The 21,163-nt window shown below is 46.9% G+C and overlaps 1 protein-coding gene across 2 annotated transcripts in view; it reads left to right on the top strand.

Annotated features, from left to right (window-relative positions):
- The first annotated feature begins 1,635 nt into the window (after positions 1 to 1,635).
- LOC120901420 (laminin subunit alpha-1) overlaps positions 1,636 to 21,163 on the top strand; it is a 76,447-nt gene continuing 56,919 nt past the window's right edge. Inside the window, exons 1-5 of one of the 2 annotated variants that reach the window (XM_040309356.1) lie at positions 1,648 to 2,641; positions 2,706 to 2,861; positions 4,599 to 5,234; positions 19,934 to 20,120; positions 20,274 to 20,439. In XM_040309356.1, the coding sequence (XP_040165290.1) occupies positions 4,934 to 5,234; positions 19,934 to 20,120; positions 20,274 to 20,439 (654 nt within the window). In that variant the 5' untranslated portion in view covers positions 1,648 to 2,641; positions 2,706 to 2,861; positions 4,599 to 4,933. Of the gene's footprint in view, positions 2,862 to 4,598; positions 5,235 to 19,933; positions 20,121 to 20,273; positions 20,440 to 21,163 lie in introns of both variants that reach the window. The other variant, XM_040309357.1, reaches the window with a different exon arrangement.

The raw sequence follows: 21,163 nt of genomic DNA, 5'->3' as shown, positions 1-21,163 counted from the left end.
TAAATATTCCACTCATTATAATACTACCAACCATTCGATAGAGGAATAAGAATTGCAGTCTGTTTTTATTCAACCGATCGATCGTTACTTTCCGGTTACTAGTCGCATCCAGGCACGTGATCTGTACGGAATCGATCGTAGCGTTTTGCGATGCGATGGTGCACGTCACCGATACCAGGCGCTAAGGTGCTAGCTAATTGTGGAGAGCGAGAGAGAGATTAGCAAAGTGTGTTCGGGGAAAGGTCAGCAAAGTTGCATCGGGAATGAGCATTAGATGACTTGGGTGTGTGAACTGGTTTTTATGACGGGTATCAGCAAGGTCATGATAGTGGGTTATGTGTGATGTGAGGTTTGGAATGGAGAATACTAAGTAACGCAAGGGACTTCCCGTGGGATGGAGCGTTATGAAAAATCTTTTCACGAGAAGCGGATTGGTAGCGTTTTATGGAAATGGACTGGTAGTTAATGGGTAGGTGTTCTGGGAAGTGACACATTATTTAAATTCGTTGTTGATCGATGGATTTAAGATACAATTTATCAGCTATTTACATCATGCAATAGTATTATAAATGTAATTTGTGTTATTTAATATGCTAAGAAGGTCTGATAGACTCTCAGCGAAGGTCTTTACGCCAAAGCAAAAGAGTAGGCATTACTTACGCTGTTTGATCCTCTTCCGTAGGTACATTTTTCAAAAAGCATTTACTTTCTTTAGTAAGCACATGATCATACTCTTATATTCTTTTCTTTTAGTTAGACAGAGTAACTCTAAACATCTATTAATGTGAGAAAATTCAGAGAAAAAGTAATCAACGGTTTGTTGACATTATTGTGTAGAATTTAAAATGCATCTTCAGAATCATGGTATGCAGTTTGCATACAATAATGCACGATTGAAATATTTCACGCAAAGGGTTGTGAAATATTTCATCAACTGTGAAATCCAAAGGTCTTCTGGGGGTTGTTTATTTTGCTGATTTATTAGTTGTTGCTTGTGCTTTGCTGAAAACCCATCATTTAATAACAATGTTTGATAATTATTTAAAGTTTAAGAAGCACACTAAGCTTAGAGTTCTCTACATCTTACAAATTTATGGGAAAACATAGATTAATAAAAGTCAATATCCTTTAAAAAAATCGCAAACAGTATGCAAAAGCATACACCTATCTTTAACATCTCAATTCACCTGGCTGCTTTTGCATATCGAATTCAAAATTCACACAGAACACCACGTGGAGCATGGAGCTGTCTACCGGCAAATGCAACTGCTGTGCCGCAATTGCATTGAATTCTCTCTCATTTCAAACATCTCTCCCTTCTCTTGTTTTGTTTCTCTCAAACTATCTAGACTGTGATGTGATTTTTACGAATTAAAGCCACTATTTTTATATGCTTTTTGTAGTGAATAACATAAAAAAATCATTAAACAGTAAAATAACTCAAACACATCACAAGTTGACAGAGTTAAACGCAGAATAATAAGCGAAAAGTCGTAACCTAAACACGTAAACAAACCGTATCGCGAGAAGAAGTTGGTTCCAAGAGCGAGATGCGTGCGGATGCTGAGAGAACCGTCGCTTGAACACGATCTTTCTGCTTCCGATCGATCAGTCTGCTTCGGGATGTTCAACCGGTCGGTTCGAAACAGTCGGTCGTTCTGCGATGTGTAGTGTGTGTGAAAGATAACCATCTTTGCGGATACAATATAAATGCAGTGAGATAGAAAATTGATAGAAGAATTGCAAGAAAAGTGTACATTAATGTGTGCATTTTTCTGTGCAAACAAGTGAAGTAAAAACGTTTACATTCAACGATGGTGCGCGTCACCGAACGGCGACAATCTACGCTGCATCCTGAGCCGGCAATGCTGCGGACCGGTGTTCTTTCGACTGGAGCTTAAAATAGCCAAATCCGCGAGTGCACCAAACCGAATCCGCACATCAGACGACGTCGGCAAGGCATCAGCATCAGCAGCAGCAGCACCGGTGCGACACGTTCTGTTCACGCGCTTGCGAGTGCGTGTGCGGCACAAAGCATAAGGAAACTCAATCCGCAACGCATCAAAAGTGGCGTGTTCGTGTGTGTGTGTGTGTTTGTCTTCACGATCTTGCGATAAGATACGGTGTGAGAAAATGATCGAGTGGGCCCGGTGGGTGGAGGCACCTGTCAAGCCGATCGGCGGAGTGCGTGAGAAATTATCGATCAGCGCCGCATCGCGCACGATCAAAGTGCATTTTCAGTGAAAGAGCGTAGGAAGCGCAGCGAGGAAAGCGTGAGCGATCACGCGTCTGCGGTAATTGTTGCAACACTTGCAAAGGTCAGTGCAGTGTGTGTGTGTGTGTCGGCAACACTGTGTTTGTAACGAAAAGCGTGCGAATAAAGTGGTTAAACAAGAGGAAATATTGTGTCGGGCTGGTGTCATAATTTAAATGTCCTTTAAGTGCCCGAGTGGAAGTCTTTGGCGTGAGCAAAGGAAGAATTAAAAAACGCACTGGAGGAAACGGTTGGTGGATATTTTAGCAAAGGAACCGTCCAGTGCCGTGTTCCTCCTGTTTCCTGCGTTCTCCGTAACACACACACCCTGCAGAAGTTGCCCCCAAAACCGCGAACCGCTTGCGGCAGGACCGTCTGCGAAAGAAAGTAATTATAGACGCCCTTATCAATGCAATGCCATTTTTCATCGCGCCTTCCCCGTGGTTTGCAGCCAGTCGCCGGCCAGTACAAAAGTCAGTGCAGCCAGAGGAACGCACTCGATGACGCAGACGCCGATGATGATGGTGATGGCGGGCAGCGATGGTAATGCTGCAGACGACGGTTCCTGCGTACAAAACCCTTGGCGCTGATTGTGCTGATGAAGTCGGTAAGTGGAGAGCCTCTTTTCTTTCTTTCTTTTTTTTGGGTCGATGTTTCGCTCCTGCTCATTGCTCCAAAATAATGCCCAAAAATGAAAGGGATGCCGGCGTGGTTCAAACTATTGGCGAACTTGTTGGGCTACATAATCGAGCGCATTATTTGGTCGTTTGCTCGATGAACGCATCCTGCATTGCACACATTCCACTGCGAGACACGATACCATCCCGTAGCTCGTTCGTAGTAAGATGTAACTTATTTATTCTTCCCTTTCTTTCGCGTTTTATGTGTGCCGTTTGTCTGTGAGTGTATGTAGGGAATGTCCGGTAATTTGTACTAGACAAAGAGAGGAAAACAAATGAGTAGAGATTGTTTGGAATCTTTGTATCCCTCGGTCGGCCTGGAGGAATTTACGTATTTTGACAACACATTTCCAAACTCAAACTCTGTGGCTCTGTTTACCAGAGCGTGTGCCCTTTGGCGTTTATGGACAGCAATAAAATTGAAACATAGGTGTTGTTTTTCCCGCCCTAAGATCACACCTTTTCCTCGGTTGTAAACGTCGCGGAGAGTTTCGGGAAAAGCGCATCGGGCTTACTTTCTCACGGAATGATTGTGTTTGGTTGGAGAATTGAGTTACTCATTGAAGGAATAATCGATAGCAACACAAGATCAAACAGTGGCTCTCTGCTGCGAACGAATTGTAGCGAGTTTGTTAGCCTAAATTGACATTTTTGGTATATTATTGCTTCAACATAAGACACACATTTGCATACATATTCCTCTATTATTGCGGCAAGATACGGTTGCTAGATTTCACTTGGCTTATTTGTTTGCTCCAGCGACATTTCACGTATTGATTTAAAGTGGCCGTTGGACGATAGATTAGGCATAACATTTAAATACCAAATACGTTAAGGTAAATTAGCCGAAGCGACACCTCGCTCAATACAAACGCCCCTCACCAGCATCAACGTGTCCGTCCAGTAGACAGGTTCGGTTGGTGGTCTGTAATCCGTAAGGTCTACAAATTCCACACACGGATCTACTCGTCTACCAAAACCTTCAGGATACGATGGACCAACGGGCGGCAGCCCTGACAGATTAGTGTGGATCACATTCATATGTACCACCCGTCTGTGATTGGACCGAGGGTTGAGGTTTCGGTCGATGATCAAAATGCCGAAAATCGAGTTGAATAATTTTCTCGCCCAACGATACTATTTTGCGGCACAGGCCAATCAACTTCACCACGTGAAGGAAGGACTAGCCGGGGCGAACCCGGGGCGCGCGATAGCGATAACAGGGAGGTATTTTGCCGGTGCCGAGGAACCGGTTTGCGTGCGAACGGCCGATGGGAGCTCTCATTTACAGACTCTGGGGCAGCTGATTTTTGACATTCGATCTTGAAAAACAACAACCGCTGGAAGCATCGTCTCGAGGCCGTTCGTTACCGGTTCTGTGCGATCGTGTGTGCGCGTTGGCAACACCGGGTGGAAATGGACGAAACGATGTAGATCGATCCATGGGTTTTTTTATGGTTGCCGCATAAAACCAGCACCAGTAGCGTAATGATGCTGATTTGCACGTGTCATCAACTGTTTATCGAGTGTATAAAATGTGCTTCCATAGCAGACGTTCGTTTCACGAAAGGGAGCAATAGAGAGAGAGAGCAGAACATCGTGTCAAATGCGATGCAACAACATGCAAACTAAACATCACGTTTTCTTCCATTTCCTTTTTTCAGAATCTTCACCCCTAAGACGTCGATAATAGTGGTGCGCCGTAGTTAGCACAGATCCCCCTCTTTTTTGTGTGGTTTGTGATAAGTGAGCACAACAAGTGTACGGAAAGAAGTGTGTGTGCCAACAATGCGAAAGAAGCAAGTGCGTTGCCCGCCAGTGCAGTGATTAGCGTGCGATATTTGTTGCGAATGATCGTAGTGTGATCGTACAAGGGAGGCAAAACGGAAGCCTCGTGTGACGTGTGTGGTGGGGTATAAGAAAGGAAGAAGTGTTAGAGAGCAAAGTGAGTGTGTGAGCGAGGAAGAAAAGCAAAAAAAGTGAAAAAGTCAGCTTCAAAATGCGTTCCAGACGACAGAGTTTCGTGGCACGGTGTGCGCTAGTGACGTTGCTGATGCTGAGCGTTGGTGCCGTGACCGGGATCCGGCAGCACGATCGCGACGATATGACGGTGGAGGAGATGTTGCGGCGCGAAAGCCGTGACGTAGATGGGGAACAGCCCGAACCAACCGGTCCACTGCCGGCTGGGGATGAGTCGGGCGTTAGTGACGAGACGGCTCTTCCGGTCGTGGTGCGAAGCCGACAGGGGCGTACGAGACAGATCTGGCGACATCATCGGCCACGACACTCCGGGCGGCAAGGTGCGTACGCGCGTTCGATTAGAATAAGAACGCGGAGCATTGATTTGTTAGCTCGGGTTGGTCCTCGGGTCGTGAGGCTTTAATTTGTGACTGTTAATTATAGGGTTGTATGTGCTAATGAAGTTACAATACCCTCCGGTGGAGAGTTATGAGTAATAGCACGCGTTTAATAACTGGTTTGGCTGGTTGTTTTCGTTGCCGTTGTTCGTGGAATGGTTTTGTTCTTTTGAGTGTTGCTCTAAACAAATCCAAAAGCGTTGGTTCTAATTTGGTTCTTGATAAATTAAGCACAAATCAAGCAATGTGTGTTAAGACCCACCTGCTTCAGCCCAACAGCTAGAAAGCAGACACTCGACGGTCTCGTGGCGTTAGGAACAAAAGCGATTTAAAAAGCAGTTCATCAGCATCTTCCCTTTGCCGATGCATAGCTTTGTGTGCATAGCTTCAATCACCTTTTTCCTCCCTCTACATCGTTCGACGTTCAAAGAACACATGCTTGAGAGATTCGTGAATAGGGCCGGGCTCCCTGGTGAGCTGGAGGAGCTCCGACCTCCGGTAGATGCCAACAACAATTGGACTTTTTAATTGCTTACATTCCGCTGCGCATTGTTGAGTGCGTTATTGTGAGTGCGTTTTCGTGGAAAAAGATGGAAGCTTCCTGGTCCGTCTGTGATTGCCTCTTCTATTCGGCCGTGCGTTTAGAAATGTTTATTCGTACGAAGGACACATACGGAATGAATCTCGGGGGCATCTGGTTGCTGTTGCTGCTGGTTTTTACGCTGGGTTTCCTGCCCTCGTTGGATGGCGAGGTGGTAGAGGTGTGATAAAGGAACACATAAATCTGCCACCCGCATCGGTAACACACAGCCGGGAGGAAGCCGGTCGAACCTTCGAAGGACCGCAATCGAAAGGCTCTTGGCAGTGAACGTTTCCTGTGCGCCAGACAGCTGGTCCCACAATGCGAGGTCCCTTTTGTTTTTATCGAGGATTGTGCTCGAGGGATTGTTTTCCCTCTGTGTGTGTGTGTGTGTGTTTTGAAGGAGGTTTAAAACGTTCCCTTTTCTTCAACCCACGGGCAGGTAAATTGGTCGTGTCGCATCCGTTTACGGTGGGAAACGCTACGCAACGCTTGTGAGCATTAGTGTCCCTTTTTTCCCCTGAATGAAGGAAGCGCAAAGCATAAAGTGTCCAAGATTGTATCGCACTCATCGGGTTTGTAGATGATTGTGGACACTCCTATCACTTCCCAAGGCAGTCGGAGTAGAGTAGCTTTTGGCGGCTTTCTTTATTTTCTGCATTTTTGTGTGATTCTCATGCATGTCTGTGATGAGCACTCTTCAGCGAAAGCGATTGTCTCATAGCCCTTCGAACACAGCTAGCGAGGGAATATAGGAAAGAGAAGGGCGAAACATAGAGAAAGAGATAGCAAATAGTAGAGGTGCAACATCAGGTATGAGCGCTTGCCACACGGCAACAACAGTTTACGAGCATAAATAATGCTACCCGGGCGGTCAAGAATCTTGCCGCGAGACCCTCTTCCCGAAAAACCTAGAACCTCGCTCGTGATCGTGGGCCGTTGGTCGTTGTTATCCTTCGCCTTCTAATTGGTAATGAGAATCGGAGGGAAACAAAGAAAAGCGAGACGAAAAGTGGCTTTTATTTATCTGTTTCAAAGGAGAAAAAAGCAACACACTCGTGCTGTAGCTTGTGCTGTTAGAATGCAGACAAATGCACAGCTCATATTTTGTAACAAATATCCAGTAATTATATGGCATCAGCGAACGGAGCGACGAACCCGAACTCTTCCCGAAGGATCAATATTTAATTATGCTGCTCGGTGGCCGTTCGATGAGCGGATGATGTGTTATTTTTAATGAAAAATTGGTTGCTAATTGATAATCGAGAGCCGATCGCAGAGGGCAGCACTTCTGTTTTTTTGGAAGGTGCAGGATGTTTTAACACGCTCGAAGGGTCGACGATCCATCCTTTACGGCTCATTCCCACACCGCCCGGCTCGACGGAATAATTGAGCGTAATTTTAAAGTTTATTTTTGAAAACAGCTTGACGGATTATTTATAGTATGTTATTTTAGTACGATTTCAATTATTCCTGCACGTTACAGTAGCGGCCGGTAATTAAATAGCGTTATTTTGTAACGCTTTTGAGGGGCTATGCTCGCGTTTATCGACTCAAATTGATGCAACGTGAATGAAGGATGCTTTTGCGAATCATGAGGAAAAATACACTTTTCATAATGCAATGAGTGCTTTCCATCATCTCAGTGCGCTCGCGTCTATAATTAAAGATCAACATTGGATGATTTACGACCACCTTCGAGGCGGGTGCAGTGCCTCCGAAAAAAAGGTGCACCGACTAATTGATTATTAAATGTGCGCCTGGTTTGGTTTTGGGAGCTGAAAATTTGCTGAAGCTTTACACGAACGCTGGTGGACGTTGAAAGGTCCCGTGAGCACTCCATCAGTCAAGTCGAGCCAAAGGGTTCAGGACCGATGCGTTGAGGGAAGGCCTTTTTTCGTATCCTGAAACCATCTACCATATTAGGCGCAAGATCTCTCGTGGCAGGAGGGATGCAGTTTAAGACACGTTGGGAGTACACAGCGCATCCGTGAAGCGTTCTTCTTTGCTTGCGGTGGGAATGTTCCCTGGCTCAATGAGCAAACATTTCGTGGTGAAGCTAATTAATTTCCTGTCAGTTTTCTTCCAACCCGAAGGCGATCGGTTTGACGGGCTTGATCGTGTGGTTGATCAAACTGTGCTTCACATTATTGCAGCTTGCGTGAAAGCGCCACTTGCCCGCCGTTCGTAATTTGCGGCGCAGATAAGGCGAAAAGAGTAAATTTATTGAAATTCAATCACCCGAACCTGGCTGCAGCAAGTGCATGTGCGTGCGTAGCTTCTGGGTGGTCTCGTTGAAATCGGTGCACACCCTTCCGGGCAGCAATGTTATGAATTCATTATCAGGCCAAGAGCTACTGCACGTTCTTGCGTGATGAATTGCTGCGAGCTTGTGTGTGGCTGTGTGTTTATGTGGCTGAGAAAGAGTGCTGAGGCATCAAGAGGAGGCAGGATTTTGAACGTCTTGAGAAATTCGTTTACGGTTATTGTAACATTTTGAAGTTTTAAGGTCCTAAATTTAAGATGTGTAAAAAATGATCCTTCCAGAATTTTATTACGTGAACAATATTTTAAAAGCAATGATAAGCTTTCTTTTCTGGGTAAGAATAGTTCCCTGCACCTGCACCTTTCACTGCATGGCAACTGCCCAAAATGCATCGTTTAAAATACGATTTAGATAAGCAATGGGCGAGGTCGAATTATAATAAAATCGTCGTTATTTCCGTTATCCCAACCAAAAAGCCGCCCTTGAGCAGGGGGTTAGGTTTTCCCGATCAATCTTCCAGCGGTGCACTGCAGCGCTTTTGCACGATCGGGTTCCCGCGTTTGATCCTGTTGTCCGGGCGTGATCATTCGATGGTCATTAACGTATCAGGGCGGCATGATAGCTGAACAGACCGGCGGCACAATGCACACGATTTGTTGATCTTGATGTCGATCCACCCCGTTTAGCTAATCGGATCCCGCTCGGAATGCATCCGTGCACTGTCTGTCGACACCTTTTTTCAGTCTCTCTCTTTCTCTCTCCTCTCTCTTAACGTTTTGATGGGTGTGGTGGGTGTATTCTTTAGCTCCATCGACGGATTCGATCGTTTATGAGCATCGAATGACACAATAAAGGTTCTTTGAAACGGTGTAGAAGCTATCACTTTTACCACTTTACGTCGCTTAGCCGAGATAAGCTTCCTAATGGCAAAGCGATCCATTTCGATGGAGTTTCTTTCTCGTGGATGAGCTGCTAGGTGAGGTGTGGGAGATATTGGTAAAAAGCGTTTCCAAAGATGCGCCAACAACAATGCGTATTTTTGAAGGCTGGAAAGAAGTCGTGTCGGATGCTGAACTGAATCTTCAAAGCAGGCATCTGGATGAGATTGATTTTTTTTGCTTAACATGTTTCGTCTTTTTAGAGTAATTGATCGACAGTTGGGTTGGCTGCACATTTTCGGGAGCAACTAATTGCCTTCGGTTCCGTTTTGTTTGCGGCATTCCAGCCCATTATTCATTCGTCATTGTATGTTTTGTGGCTGTTTGTGTGCGGCTGCCTGCGCACCGTTGTCAGTGCGCAATGTTGCATTGGCTTACTGGCTGGCATATGCCAGTGATTGTTTAAAGTTGTCCCAGGGGATCGGTAGACACAAGACAAGAAACAATGATGCTGCTGCCTGCTACCGATGTGCGTCGTCGCGGTCGCCCGTGAGTCATAAATTTTCCCCCCGTGCGGACAGTAACGATCTGGTTTTATGGTGCTGCAGATTTGAATGATGAGCTCGATAAAGTGCGTGATCTGCCGTGGTTGCTGGATGTTTACGAAGATCTTCAGCGATCAGGAGCGAGAGCAAACAAATTCAGTATGGAAATGTGGTAGTTTTATGGTTGTTTGTCTGTGTGTGTGTGAGAGAAGAAGGATGATTTATGCTGAAAATATCTGTGACGTGGATATTATACTTTCAGGCTATTAAACTTGAATGTAATGTTTACTGGCGGAGGATGGATCGGAGAGTAAATCTTTGGGAATTGTTTCGGTGAGCCAAGAAACCCTGTAAGCTTTCAGTTGATCCAATTTCCAACTCCCCAATGTGCAACACTTTTTCTGAACCAACTCCAGAAACTCATTTCTTCTTGAATTTCTCCTCAATCAGCAAGCCTCTACACATTTCCTGCAGGATCTGCTAGTTTGTCGGCAGTGTAATGTTTCCGCTTGATCAACCACAGCTCGGCCAGATGTTGCTGCAATGTGTGATGTGGCAAAAAGGCAGTCGTAAACCCACGGCTTGTGCAATTTGTTCACTCGTCCCGCTGTCGACGTTGAACATCGGTCCGAACATAATTTCCTTTATGTACGGGGATGCTTCTTGTTTTTGCCTTGACGCCACACACACACACACACAGAGTACCCAATCTTGGCTTCCGATCGCTTGGGATTCCATTGATCGATGGGTTGCACTTTTGCATAAGGTGCAAATCACGGAACCTTTCCCTTCTCCATAATAACGGCCCTCACTCTTCTCTCGCGTTTGTCGTGGTCGATCGGCTGGGTTTGCTTGTGTGATTGCAAAGATGCTGCCAGAAAGTCCATCGGCGGGTCCACAATCTGCAAGATCGGCAACAGCCAGTAGCGATAATCATACCCTTTAGGAAGATCTCCCTCATTTCGCTCCATCCCCTCGGTGTTGCTGTGGTGCGGCAGTGGAACTAGAAACAGCTGTCCACGGGTAGATGCAACACTCGTGAAGAAGCTTTCGTCGGCTCGCGGTGGTCTGAGGCGCCACTCGACTAATGCCATTTTAAGTGAGTACTTCAGCGAGTAGCGTCGGCTTGTTGGCAGCTCGTTGTGGCGGCGGGCACGTTTGCCTATTGCGCCTACATCCCTGGACGAGATGAATAATTCATGGGTTCATCTCGAGAGTGAGGGCAGCATCATGGGCAGGTCGCCCAGTCGTCGAACAGCGAGATGCATGAGGTTTTCGAGAGGTTCTTGCGACGCGGTTTTTGCGCGTCGAGTGGGGCCGCGTGAAAGCTCGGTAAAACGGGCGGGTTTTGGGGCGGTGAACTATTCTTGCGCGTGCTGAGATGCGACCATAAGGTAGAGTCGTTCGGCATTCGTTGGCATGCACACGTACCCATTATGAGCTTACAAATGAGCCGCTCGTGGCATTGTCAATGAGCGAGTAATGACATGTAGTACATGCAGAAAAGTAGTTTTGGCTCGCAAATCACTATGCGGTGGATGCAGTGCGTTGCCAAAGCCTCAAGATGGACAAATTTCAAACACTATTTCACAATAGTGTAATCCACACACTATAGCTTCAAGATGCGATGAGTCCACCTTATTCACCTGATAGGACGTCTCACTGACGTTCCGTTGAAAGGCAAATTATGATGTTTCAACTGTGGACATGATCCAAACGGAGTTGGTTTCGGAGAAATTTCCCAATCAGCATGAAAGTCACGAGTGAGTGGCAGAACGATGCACTGCAGTATGCAATTACCGGTAGATCACGTCAAATGCAATCTCCCGTTTCCAGCCTGCCTGCACACTGTCTGGAAACCATTCTAGCCTGTAACGGATAGACGATCTTGATCGTGCACTGTTTTCCGCTAGGGTTGGCTTCGATCGTACCCCGAGATTGTACTGCGGAAGATATCCCTCTGGGAAACCGGTTGCCTTCCCGCGGAGCGATCCTCCCTGCTGTACGCGTGCATTGAAAGCGTGTGCGCCTTCCCACACGACCAGGGAGAAGATGATTCGACGATGATACCGACAAAAACAAAACGGCAACAGAACGCACGCCACATCCGACCGGGTGCAATGGATTGATCATGCTGGTGGTAGTGCTGCTGCTGTTTTCCATATCATCCTGCCGTGCGGTGGCTGGATTGATACCGGTGCTGGAAGAGTGATGGTCGCATAAACAAATCAACGCACCCTCGGATCGGGACCGCGCATCGGGAAGATCGGATGCGCAAAGGGTGCAAAGTGCAGCGGGCGGTTTAGGTTTATGAGGTTTAGCTCTGTACGAGACGAGTAACGAGCAAGAATGGAGGGTGGCAGATATGCACGGACGATCAGCATAAAGTAACGGAAACACATTGAACTGCATGGAAGCGTGCTGAGAGAGATTATCACTTCAGCGGCAGGTCAATGCTGTCAGGCGGGTCAAGAGCGTAACAAATGATACCACAAATGGGAACTGAACATAAGTAGACAACGAGGCGAACATACAATGTGCACTGAATATTGTCGCTTTATCTGTTTGAGTGTAAAACGCCATTTTAATGAGCTCGTTCTTAATTTGTAGCAAAATGTTTTCAAAAACTCCACCTTATGTGCCGATAATATCTCGCCAAAACCCCTTAATAAAGATCACACCGAAGCGACACGGGTGGCTCGGACTCGGAGTGTCAGTGTGTGTTAAAACCCCAATTATCTTTGATGTAATATCGCTTGTCCGACCCATCTTCCGTACCCGCCCGTAGCCAACCACTAAGCGTAAAGGGTGTGGAAAATACACAGTGAAACATCCATGCCACCAAATAAGGCGCTCTCGTACACGGCGGCGGCGGCCCTAAGGGTGCCGTTGATAATCTTCTTTACCCAAAAAAAGGAAACAAGCAAATACCGGTCACACCGATAGTCACTGTGCTCCCTTCCCCCTCCCACCACAGAGCTGCATTCAGGCGACTTCAGCCAACCACTTGCATGCAAATGATGCAAAGTAATTTCGTTGAGCTGTGCGCGGTCCCTGCCCCGTGCACGATCGTGCATCGACATCGAAATTTGCCCACATACGGCACTCGTCTCGTAAGGGTGCCGAAGAATGGGAGCAGACACTTCCCGAAAAGGGGAGATATACCCATGCACAGCCATGCACAAAGGAACCGCGCGCACGGTGTAATTTAGATGGCGCCTTGCCGATGCAGTGCAATGCCTTTCTCGGTTGTGTGAGTGTGTGTGGATTTGATTTGATTTGCCCTTTTTTCGGCATATGGGACGATTTCACGCGACGGCGGCTCACGCGATCGACCGGTTCGATCGTTTCTTGGGGAGGTGTAAAAAAAGGGAAAAAAGAAAGGAAGACAAACATTTAGGGAATGAGTGTTAAAGCCCTCGGGAAAGTCCTTCAACATGGGGTTTTCGGTATCATCACGAAGGGAAAGATGTGGTGTTTATGGTTGTTTTTATCGAGTCGAAGGTGAAGATTTCGTTGGGAATAAATAGCTTGCTGTGGTTGTTTAAGACGTAGGAGAATACTATTTTAAAGATGGTTTAAATCAATCAGCAAACTTTGTTGTACACACATGCAATTTTATAAACCATAATTTGGGGCTTTGAAACAAGATTTTCCTTGCCGAGATGATGGCGCTGCACTGAACGCAATATCAATTGCTGGTAACCTCAATAGGAAACTAGTTAAACGGCGTGCTACTTGCTCCTATGGAATGCAGAAGAGCAATAACAAGAAGCCTTTGGATGGTTCATAAGTCATCGGCTCCACAACCACGTCCACAGAACATTCGCGATGCAAAACGAAACAAAACAAAATTAAACGCAACAACCGGCAACCAAGTAAACTCATCGAAGTGAGTAATGTAACACTTTCTAAACAAGTCGCCAGTCGCTAGTAATTAGCTTCACGCCTTACACTTTCCCAGCGCGCCTCGGTGCGCGGGGACTTACTTACAGCTTCTTCCGACGGGCAATTTGCGCCGCACTGGAAGATTGTTGTTGTTAGCCGGGCAAAAACGAGCTACTGATTGGGGATCATGGCTGGTGTTTAGCACACTCTAGAATGCAGACACTCCCTTATGCACTCCGGTCATTGCAATGGGTTGCTTTCGTTGGCCTCCGGGGTTGGGGTTGGGAGCAAGAAAACACTTCACCAAGAAGCATCCAATTGCTTGTTTGTAGTGGCTAGGTTTCATCCAATTAATCATACGCCGGGGTTGTGTCTCGTGAAGGAGGAGTACTTTGGTCGCAGTCGTCACACCCGCCGTTGTGTCGATAATCTGCAGTAAGCAATGCATTTGTCACGCTGCTACAGTTAATTGATATGAGTCTGCTAGTAAAAGAGGAAAGCATTCTCCTTGTTCGATGCCATGTAAGGAAAAGCGATGTAATTAAGTCGTATTATCGATATCACATCGCGAGCTGCTGCTGCTGGTAGTGTGAATGTCTTTCAGCACCGAGCGCCCTCAGACAAACAAGACCTCCAGTGTCAAGTGCCTCCGGGTGTCGATGTCGGTTCAAGTTCATAATGTTTTTTTTGTTTACTCTCCATCGACTCTCTGTTCTGGTTTGACAAGACGAGGGACGCGTAACGACGCGTCCGTGTTTATGTCACTCTGGTCTTTGGTTCTTCTAGTACCTTTCGCTCGTGCCATAATTCGTCACCGCTGCGCTGCATCCTCGTGCTAGAAGTAATTTTCCCCGTTTCGGGTTTTTGTGTATGTGACCAGATTTATTTTCACTCTATCACACGAAATTTTGCCCTTCCGGGGCAAGCCCACCCTGGAATGGATGGGACAGGGCGTCAGGGCGTCGCGCACGCGTTCTGTCATCTGTCACGCGGTGATCACGGTTGGACCGCCGCTTTTAGTCAGTGTCTGCCCGCCCGGAAGTGACGTATCATTCGCCAGACGGGTTGAGAGTAAGGGCACCGCGTCATGTCTGGTCTTCGTTTTATCCAACCGTTCTTTCGTACCACGATCGTGTCACGAGAGTTGGCGGGCGGAAATCTGTGTCTCGTTGAATATATTACCTTTTTGTTTATGGAAAGCGGTAGGTTTGGGTGCGAAATCGATTACGCTCCGCGATGCGTCATGCCATGCTCCCTTGTCGTAGAAAACTGAAGGGAAATAAGTAAGTTATTAAACTACACCATTTTTGTAGTAATTAAAGCTAAATGTTTTCCAAACTGTCACCCGACTTTGCCCACTTTTCCATCGGTTATTAAGGTTCATTAACATTTCACTGTCACTGTCGGTTCGCGCATGCTCCACGTGAGTCCAACCGGGTGTGCGCAGACACACACACACACACCTACCTTACGCACTGCGCCGGATGATGCTGCTCCCCCCGTCCGCCTTTGCGTGGCATTATTTTCTGCATCGGCACATTAATTGCTTCTTTCTGCGACTCCTGCGTGTCCCTGCGTTCTTCCGCACCGCAGCCGCGGGATGTCCTTTTCGGCCAAAAATAGCGTCACCGAGAACCGCGAGAAGTGCGACGGATGACGCTCGAGCGAAGCCGTGAACGATTGGCGGGAACACGCGGGTCGCGGTTTGTTTGAATGAAGCGCAAACCAACACACAAACACACACACTAACACGAGCTTTTCGTGTCGCACACGCCATTAGTCACCAAGCCGTTAAAAAAAAAGATTTATCTTTTTTTGTGTGCTGCGTCTTAGCCCCCTTCCGCAAGTAGATCATTAATTCAGCCGTTGTCGTCTCGTTCGGCGACCTGTACCGTTTCTGGTGCGCTCGAGCGGAGGTCACAGTGTTTAAGCGTCTTTGCATTAACGGTTTGGTGCGTTTGAAAGAAGGCGGTGGTGCCAAGTACCAACCAGTGCTTGGTGGTCACAGGTAACACTGTGACAGGCCCATCTCATCCACGACCAGAGAGAGAGAGAGTGTGTGTAAATCTAGGGTAAATTACTGCTTTTAACCATGTAGGGCACCGTCCCCGTGGGCAGACCGGGCAAGATGGCATACTATCAGGTGAACTAGAGCGGAACGTAACTCGCAAAACGAAGATGTTCCTGTGCTGGGCTTATTTTTTATTGTCTTCTTGTTCATGTAGCAAACGAGCCAACGAGATGGGCTTGTAAGATATCTTCTTTTATTGAAAACTGTGTTTACAAATTGTCCATTAGGTTGCGCGTCACAGTGACACGGCGTTGGAGTGAAATAGTAAACATACAATTTCAATTAAAATTTCTGCACGACCGTGTTGCAGTATTCGTGTGTGTGTTTGTGAGATTGTTTCTTTGAAGCCTTGTTCTTTACACGATGTTCTTCTGCTATGTTTGCTTATTAATAACGAAAAATGCACACAGCAGACACATCTCTTATGCCTAGCGTGTGCATCCCGCCGTTCCCGAGTGCACATCGTCATGTATTTGCCGTACGGAGCATGTTTACAAACAGTGTTTAGTGCTGGTTAAAATGAAACACTTCTCCTCGCCTGCCCGCCTCAAAACTCCCCTCTTAGGGAGTCCCACTAACTTACCCGCAAACGGTGGTAAATGCACATGGCTGGGGAGTGCGTATGCGTATGGGAAGAATGCGAATGTGTGTTGCTCGCTCATTCAAAGGGATCGATTCTGGATCGATTGTCCGAGCAAACGATGGTGAGTAGGGAGTGGTAATTTGCCTCACACCGAACTGTTTCCACAGTGAAAAACGAAATAAATGATCAAATGGAGGCTTCCTTTTGGAAGATCCAACCATTCCAGCCAGAGAGTCGAGACCGTTTTGTTGTATCTGATCATATTTGAACGATCGAACAGCGGTATGATTTACGTGCAAAATAAACCCGGGTAAGAATAACATGCTCACGGAACACTTCCTTTGTTGTGCTGCTGCAACAACACAAACACACAAAACCTGCCAAACAGAATCTCTTCTGACTCGCCGTTCTGTTGTTTGGTGGTGAAATTTATGAACTCGTTGCTCGTTGCTGTAGCGTTGGTGAGGTAATTTTTCACCTCGCCGTTTTGGTGCGCACAAAGGCTGCTGCGAAGAAACGGAGACGCCTTGAACGTTGATCGATGTTTTGGGGCTGGAACAATCGGTTCTGGTGCGTCCGTGGTACCAACGAAGAATATTAGTGGACGAAAGTAAATTTAACATTTGCCTCGCTGACCTGACCGACCGGCTATGCATCGTGTATCGGGCGTCTCGTGCTGGTCCACCCCGCCATCCATGCTACCCGGGATCAGGTTATTGCTGTTTGTCTGTGTGTGTCTTGATTTTATAAGTTAATTTGGCGTAAAATACGATCATAAACCCAGCGAGAAGACAATTTGAATATTTATGTGCATCGGCAACACGGACCTTAATGACGGCAGCCCGCTGTGCCCGCCTGAAGCGAATGTTGCACACGGGGTTCGCTTCCAATTGGAGGAAATTCGATTGTTGCGTTTTAATATGTGCGTTACCGCCCTCGCGAAGGTTGCGCTTCGGAAGCCACATGGCTATGCAGGCGAAAAGTAAACATACGGGTGCGTGGGAAGCATTTGTTAATCGTTCGTGTGCCACGAGGTTGTGCTGGGTGGTGTACCATAATTGAAGCTGTTTAAACATATTAAGCGATTTTTGGAAGGGAATTAAAAATGTCATAATTAGCTCCGGGGGGAGGATTTGATGAGACAAAGAAACGATTTTATTTAACCCTGAATGGCTGCTTAAAAGCAAAGACAATCCTTTGAATATTCCCTCCGACGAATCCGATGGTAAACATCGTCAATGCACCGCGCATTATTAGCTAAATACACCTGTTTAACCAACTCACTTAAGTAACCAGGGCTGGGGAGGGTGCCCTCTCATAATGCTCATAAAAACGTGTTAATTGAATAAACGACAATGCATGGCACGTACGGCTTCATCGCACTCCATCGGTGCATCGGGGAAAAAACAGTGTGCTTGCCGCACGGGAGAATGAATTTCTGTGCTTTGTCGGAATGTGTACGGCAGCCTCGCAGCAGCGGGGCCAGAGGGCATGCGGGAGAGTTACAAAACAGCATCAATAAATCATTTCGAAAACAAGAGCCATTTATGTTGGCGCTTGCCCTCCCATTGGAACTCTCGGGATATCTCTATCGCTGCCATCTTATCCCGGTTTAGCTTCCAGAATGGAAAAAAGAGGCTTTTAGAGGAGAAATCATAGAAAACAAAGCGAAAATGCTACGAGGAAGCCGCTGAAAGTCATTAATTTTGCCGCAGTCGTCGTGGTCGTCGGCGTCGTCGGCTTCTTCGTCGTGTGCTGCACATATGTACATTTATTCATAGAGAAGCGGCGCGCTCGTTTATTGCCCCCTGAGACTGAGGTGCATTAGGGTTAGGGTGGCAAAGGTGTACACCCCTCCCGGTAACCCGCAAAATAAAGACATCTTCAACCTGCTTTAAACATTGTGTAGGGCCACGGCCTAACGGTACGGGCGCTGCAGAGAGCGTTAGACGACGAATCTGTGCACGATCCTGGCGCGAGCGAGCGAGCGAACCATCGCCAACACTAAATCAATATTAAATTTTCATAATGCAGCATGTCGCGCCATCTGTTTGGAGCTGTGCCGCCGGGAGCCCATAGCTACCCTTGCTCCCCTTCAGCCCCAGCAGGGCCAATTCGTGGAGTGCTTGTGTCTTTAATTATGAAATATTGCCTAATTGATAAAACTGTAAGACGAAGAATGTTCCCGCGCGCGCAACTGTGCATTCACGTGCTGGGGAGCTCATGCTGGGGGAGAAAGACACAAACGATGCTTTCGGCAGGTGGAGAGTCTGGGGAGAAAAATGTGGCACAACATCCCTTGCAGATTGGCTGCAAGGATGAATATTGTATATGGCGTGCAACAAGTGGCTTTGCCAAAGTTCGTGCTTCTTGCGAGACGGCGGATGTATTTTGGATGCCATTTTTGGTCAGCTCAATGGTGACGATGTTCCAATCAGGCCACAGGTATTTGTGGCCAGAAGATCGCGGCTGTTGGAGTTGTTGAAAGTTTGCAAAACGATCACAAAGAAATCTTGAAATAAGCATTGATTTATCTGTTTTTGCAATAAATATGAACCTCAAAGGCATTGAAATTCCTTTCAATGCACAAGACCTATAAAGATCTTTCTCTCGCGTTCCAAATACAATTCAACAAACACAAATGCCTTCTCTTCTCGCTTGAACAGTCAAAGGATTCACGTCTTAATTTACGCTGTTTTTTTTGGAACTTCAACACACTCCGCTAGCTGCACGGGGTGGTCGTTCTTCGTCTTTGGTCATTATGCTTCTTTACCCCAGACCAACTCACATACCATCAATCTATTTCCATACGGCCGTTACTATTATTACCACCGTTGTTTATTTCATTCCTGCAGCATCTCTTCTTTTCTCTTTGGTTGTAAAAAGGCTTGAAATGCACTGCAACAGAGTCAAATTCTGACCATGCGTCTTATAAATCTGACACACACCACACACCGTCCAAAGGGGTAAGCGCAATTGCATCAATCTTCCTCGGCCAGGAAACGACAGAACCGGCAAAAGAAAGTGATAAATGTATCGATTAAGTTTTACTACCAAATGAGTGCTCATAATTTTCGGCACACAACAAACAGACACCACACAATCGAACATCTCAGTACTCAGCCTCCATTACAAGCCGTCGTAAACTTGCCAGCTAAGCAAGCACCCCAATCGACGATGAAGATGGACGACGCACTCTCGGTCGTACTGGGTTTCGGTGAAGTGGTGAAGTTGTCACCTCGCCTCACTGATCGAGAACTTATGCACCGTGAGAAATTCCAGCATTAAATGGGTGACATGACATCGTTAAAGCAAGGCCACCGCTTGTACTTTTGGGGTCGCTTGACGATCTTGTTTGTTTTGTGATGTTATGGGGCAGCCGCCCCGAACATTGAGTGTGGGCTGCGATGAGACGGGTTTGTTCTGGATTTCCGGGGCCCAATTTTTACGACCTTTCTTAGCTGACAAATGTAATGGCATCTCGAGCGTGTGTGTGTGTGCGTGTTGCTATGTGAAGAAGAGTTTCAAACACGCAGGATATATTTTTGGAACGATTATTGCTTCTCGGGCATTGCGCGGGGTAGCTGCCACGAGCAAGAACATGGGGCGCGGGGAAATTATTACTCTTGAGTGATGGTATGGCGTGCGCTCTTTCATCTTTCCATGAGACACCGTAACCGCCTGTACGCGCGCCTGTGTGTGTGTTTGTTTGTGATTAAGTCAACCGTTTGGCAGCATCGTTTTAATTATATTCTCAGTTTCCAAAAACTGTGCGAGGTGTTTCGTGCCGCTTCTTACACCGTGCATTCTGTTTGTTTCGTATCTTTGCAGAGCTAAAATTACTTTCCGGCCTGACGGTGTCGTCCGCGACCACAGACTACGAGCAGCAGCTACCGAAGGCGTCCGGTTTATGGCCATCATTTTTTAATGTAGCCCTCCGGGCGACAATCTCCGTGAACGCGACCTGTGGCCAGACGGGCCGCGAGGAGTACTGCCGACTGGCGGAGGGCGCTGGACGGTAAGAATACCTCACCTTAACAGGCTCACAATGCTAGAATTTGCGCTTCGCCGGCACCTCAGTTGGGGAATGCTGTGTTATGGGATGTTATGTTTAAATTATTAATTTCGGTATGTTTCTGGCGGTGCTTATTCTCCAACATTCTCCAAGCAGCTCGCGCGGTTCCCAGTGCGGCATCTGCGATGCCAACAATCCCGACCCGGAGAAGCGGCATCCGATCACGAACATTGTCGACGGGACGAACAGCTGGTGGCAGAGCCCGACGTTGCAGAAAGGCGCTAAAAATGATCGCGTGACGATCAATCTCGATCTCGGACAGGTAAGTGTACGCTGGCTTTGGCTGGATTTGTGGCCGTGGTGTTGCGAACATTCCGTGCGAAGATGAGCACAAATGTTCCACGGAAACGATCACGATTCGGCAGGTTCGGGATTCGCTTTGATGTGGTCCAGAGCGGGGCAGTTGGGGCTGAGCAGACGAAGGAAGAGTAGTTGCCATTACGTGGCAGAACGTTTGGAGTTGTTGCTTAAACTTTGTTGCCCGATGAGAAGTGTCAAATTGGTTAGTATTAGTTTGACAGATTAAGGTACGAAGAGCGATCGAAGGTTAATTAGAGGCGAAAGACTAGGGGAAAATGTGCCTGTTGCGTTGTAAGAGTTTGAAAGAAGAATTTAAAGATGTTTGTGTCAAGGTTAGGTTGGGATGTTTTGGAAAATTTTCAAACCCTTCACTCCAACACATTTTGTTACACCTCACATGCATACATCAAGCATTGTTTATCTTGTTGGATACTTCTATCGCTTTCCATCAGTGCTCGAAGGAGTCGTTCTTCGCTCCATACCCTCTTAGCCAATCGTATCTCCATCTGAGATGCTGAGCATCACCTTCCAAGAACTTGTCGCAGAACGAATGTTGAGACGTGTCTGCCGTGTTCAGCTTAGAGCTGCGGTGCATTTTCAGATGGCTCCACAGTATCGTGCATCTGTTTCTAATCTCTCCCAACACCGCTGTGCGGCACACAGATCGATCTGTTTATGCTAACCAC

Source organism: Anopheles arabiensis, chromosome 3 (genome assembly GCF_016920715.1).
Source record: "Anopheles arabiensis isolate DONGOLA chromosome 3, AaraD3, whole genome shotgun sequence".
NCBI lineage: Eukaryota > Metazoa > Arthropoda > Insecta > Diptera > Culicidae > Anopheles > Anopheles arabiensis.
The sequence above is the reverse complement of the archived record's forward strand: the minus strand, read 5'-3'. Positions and strand labels throughout refer to the sequence as shown.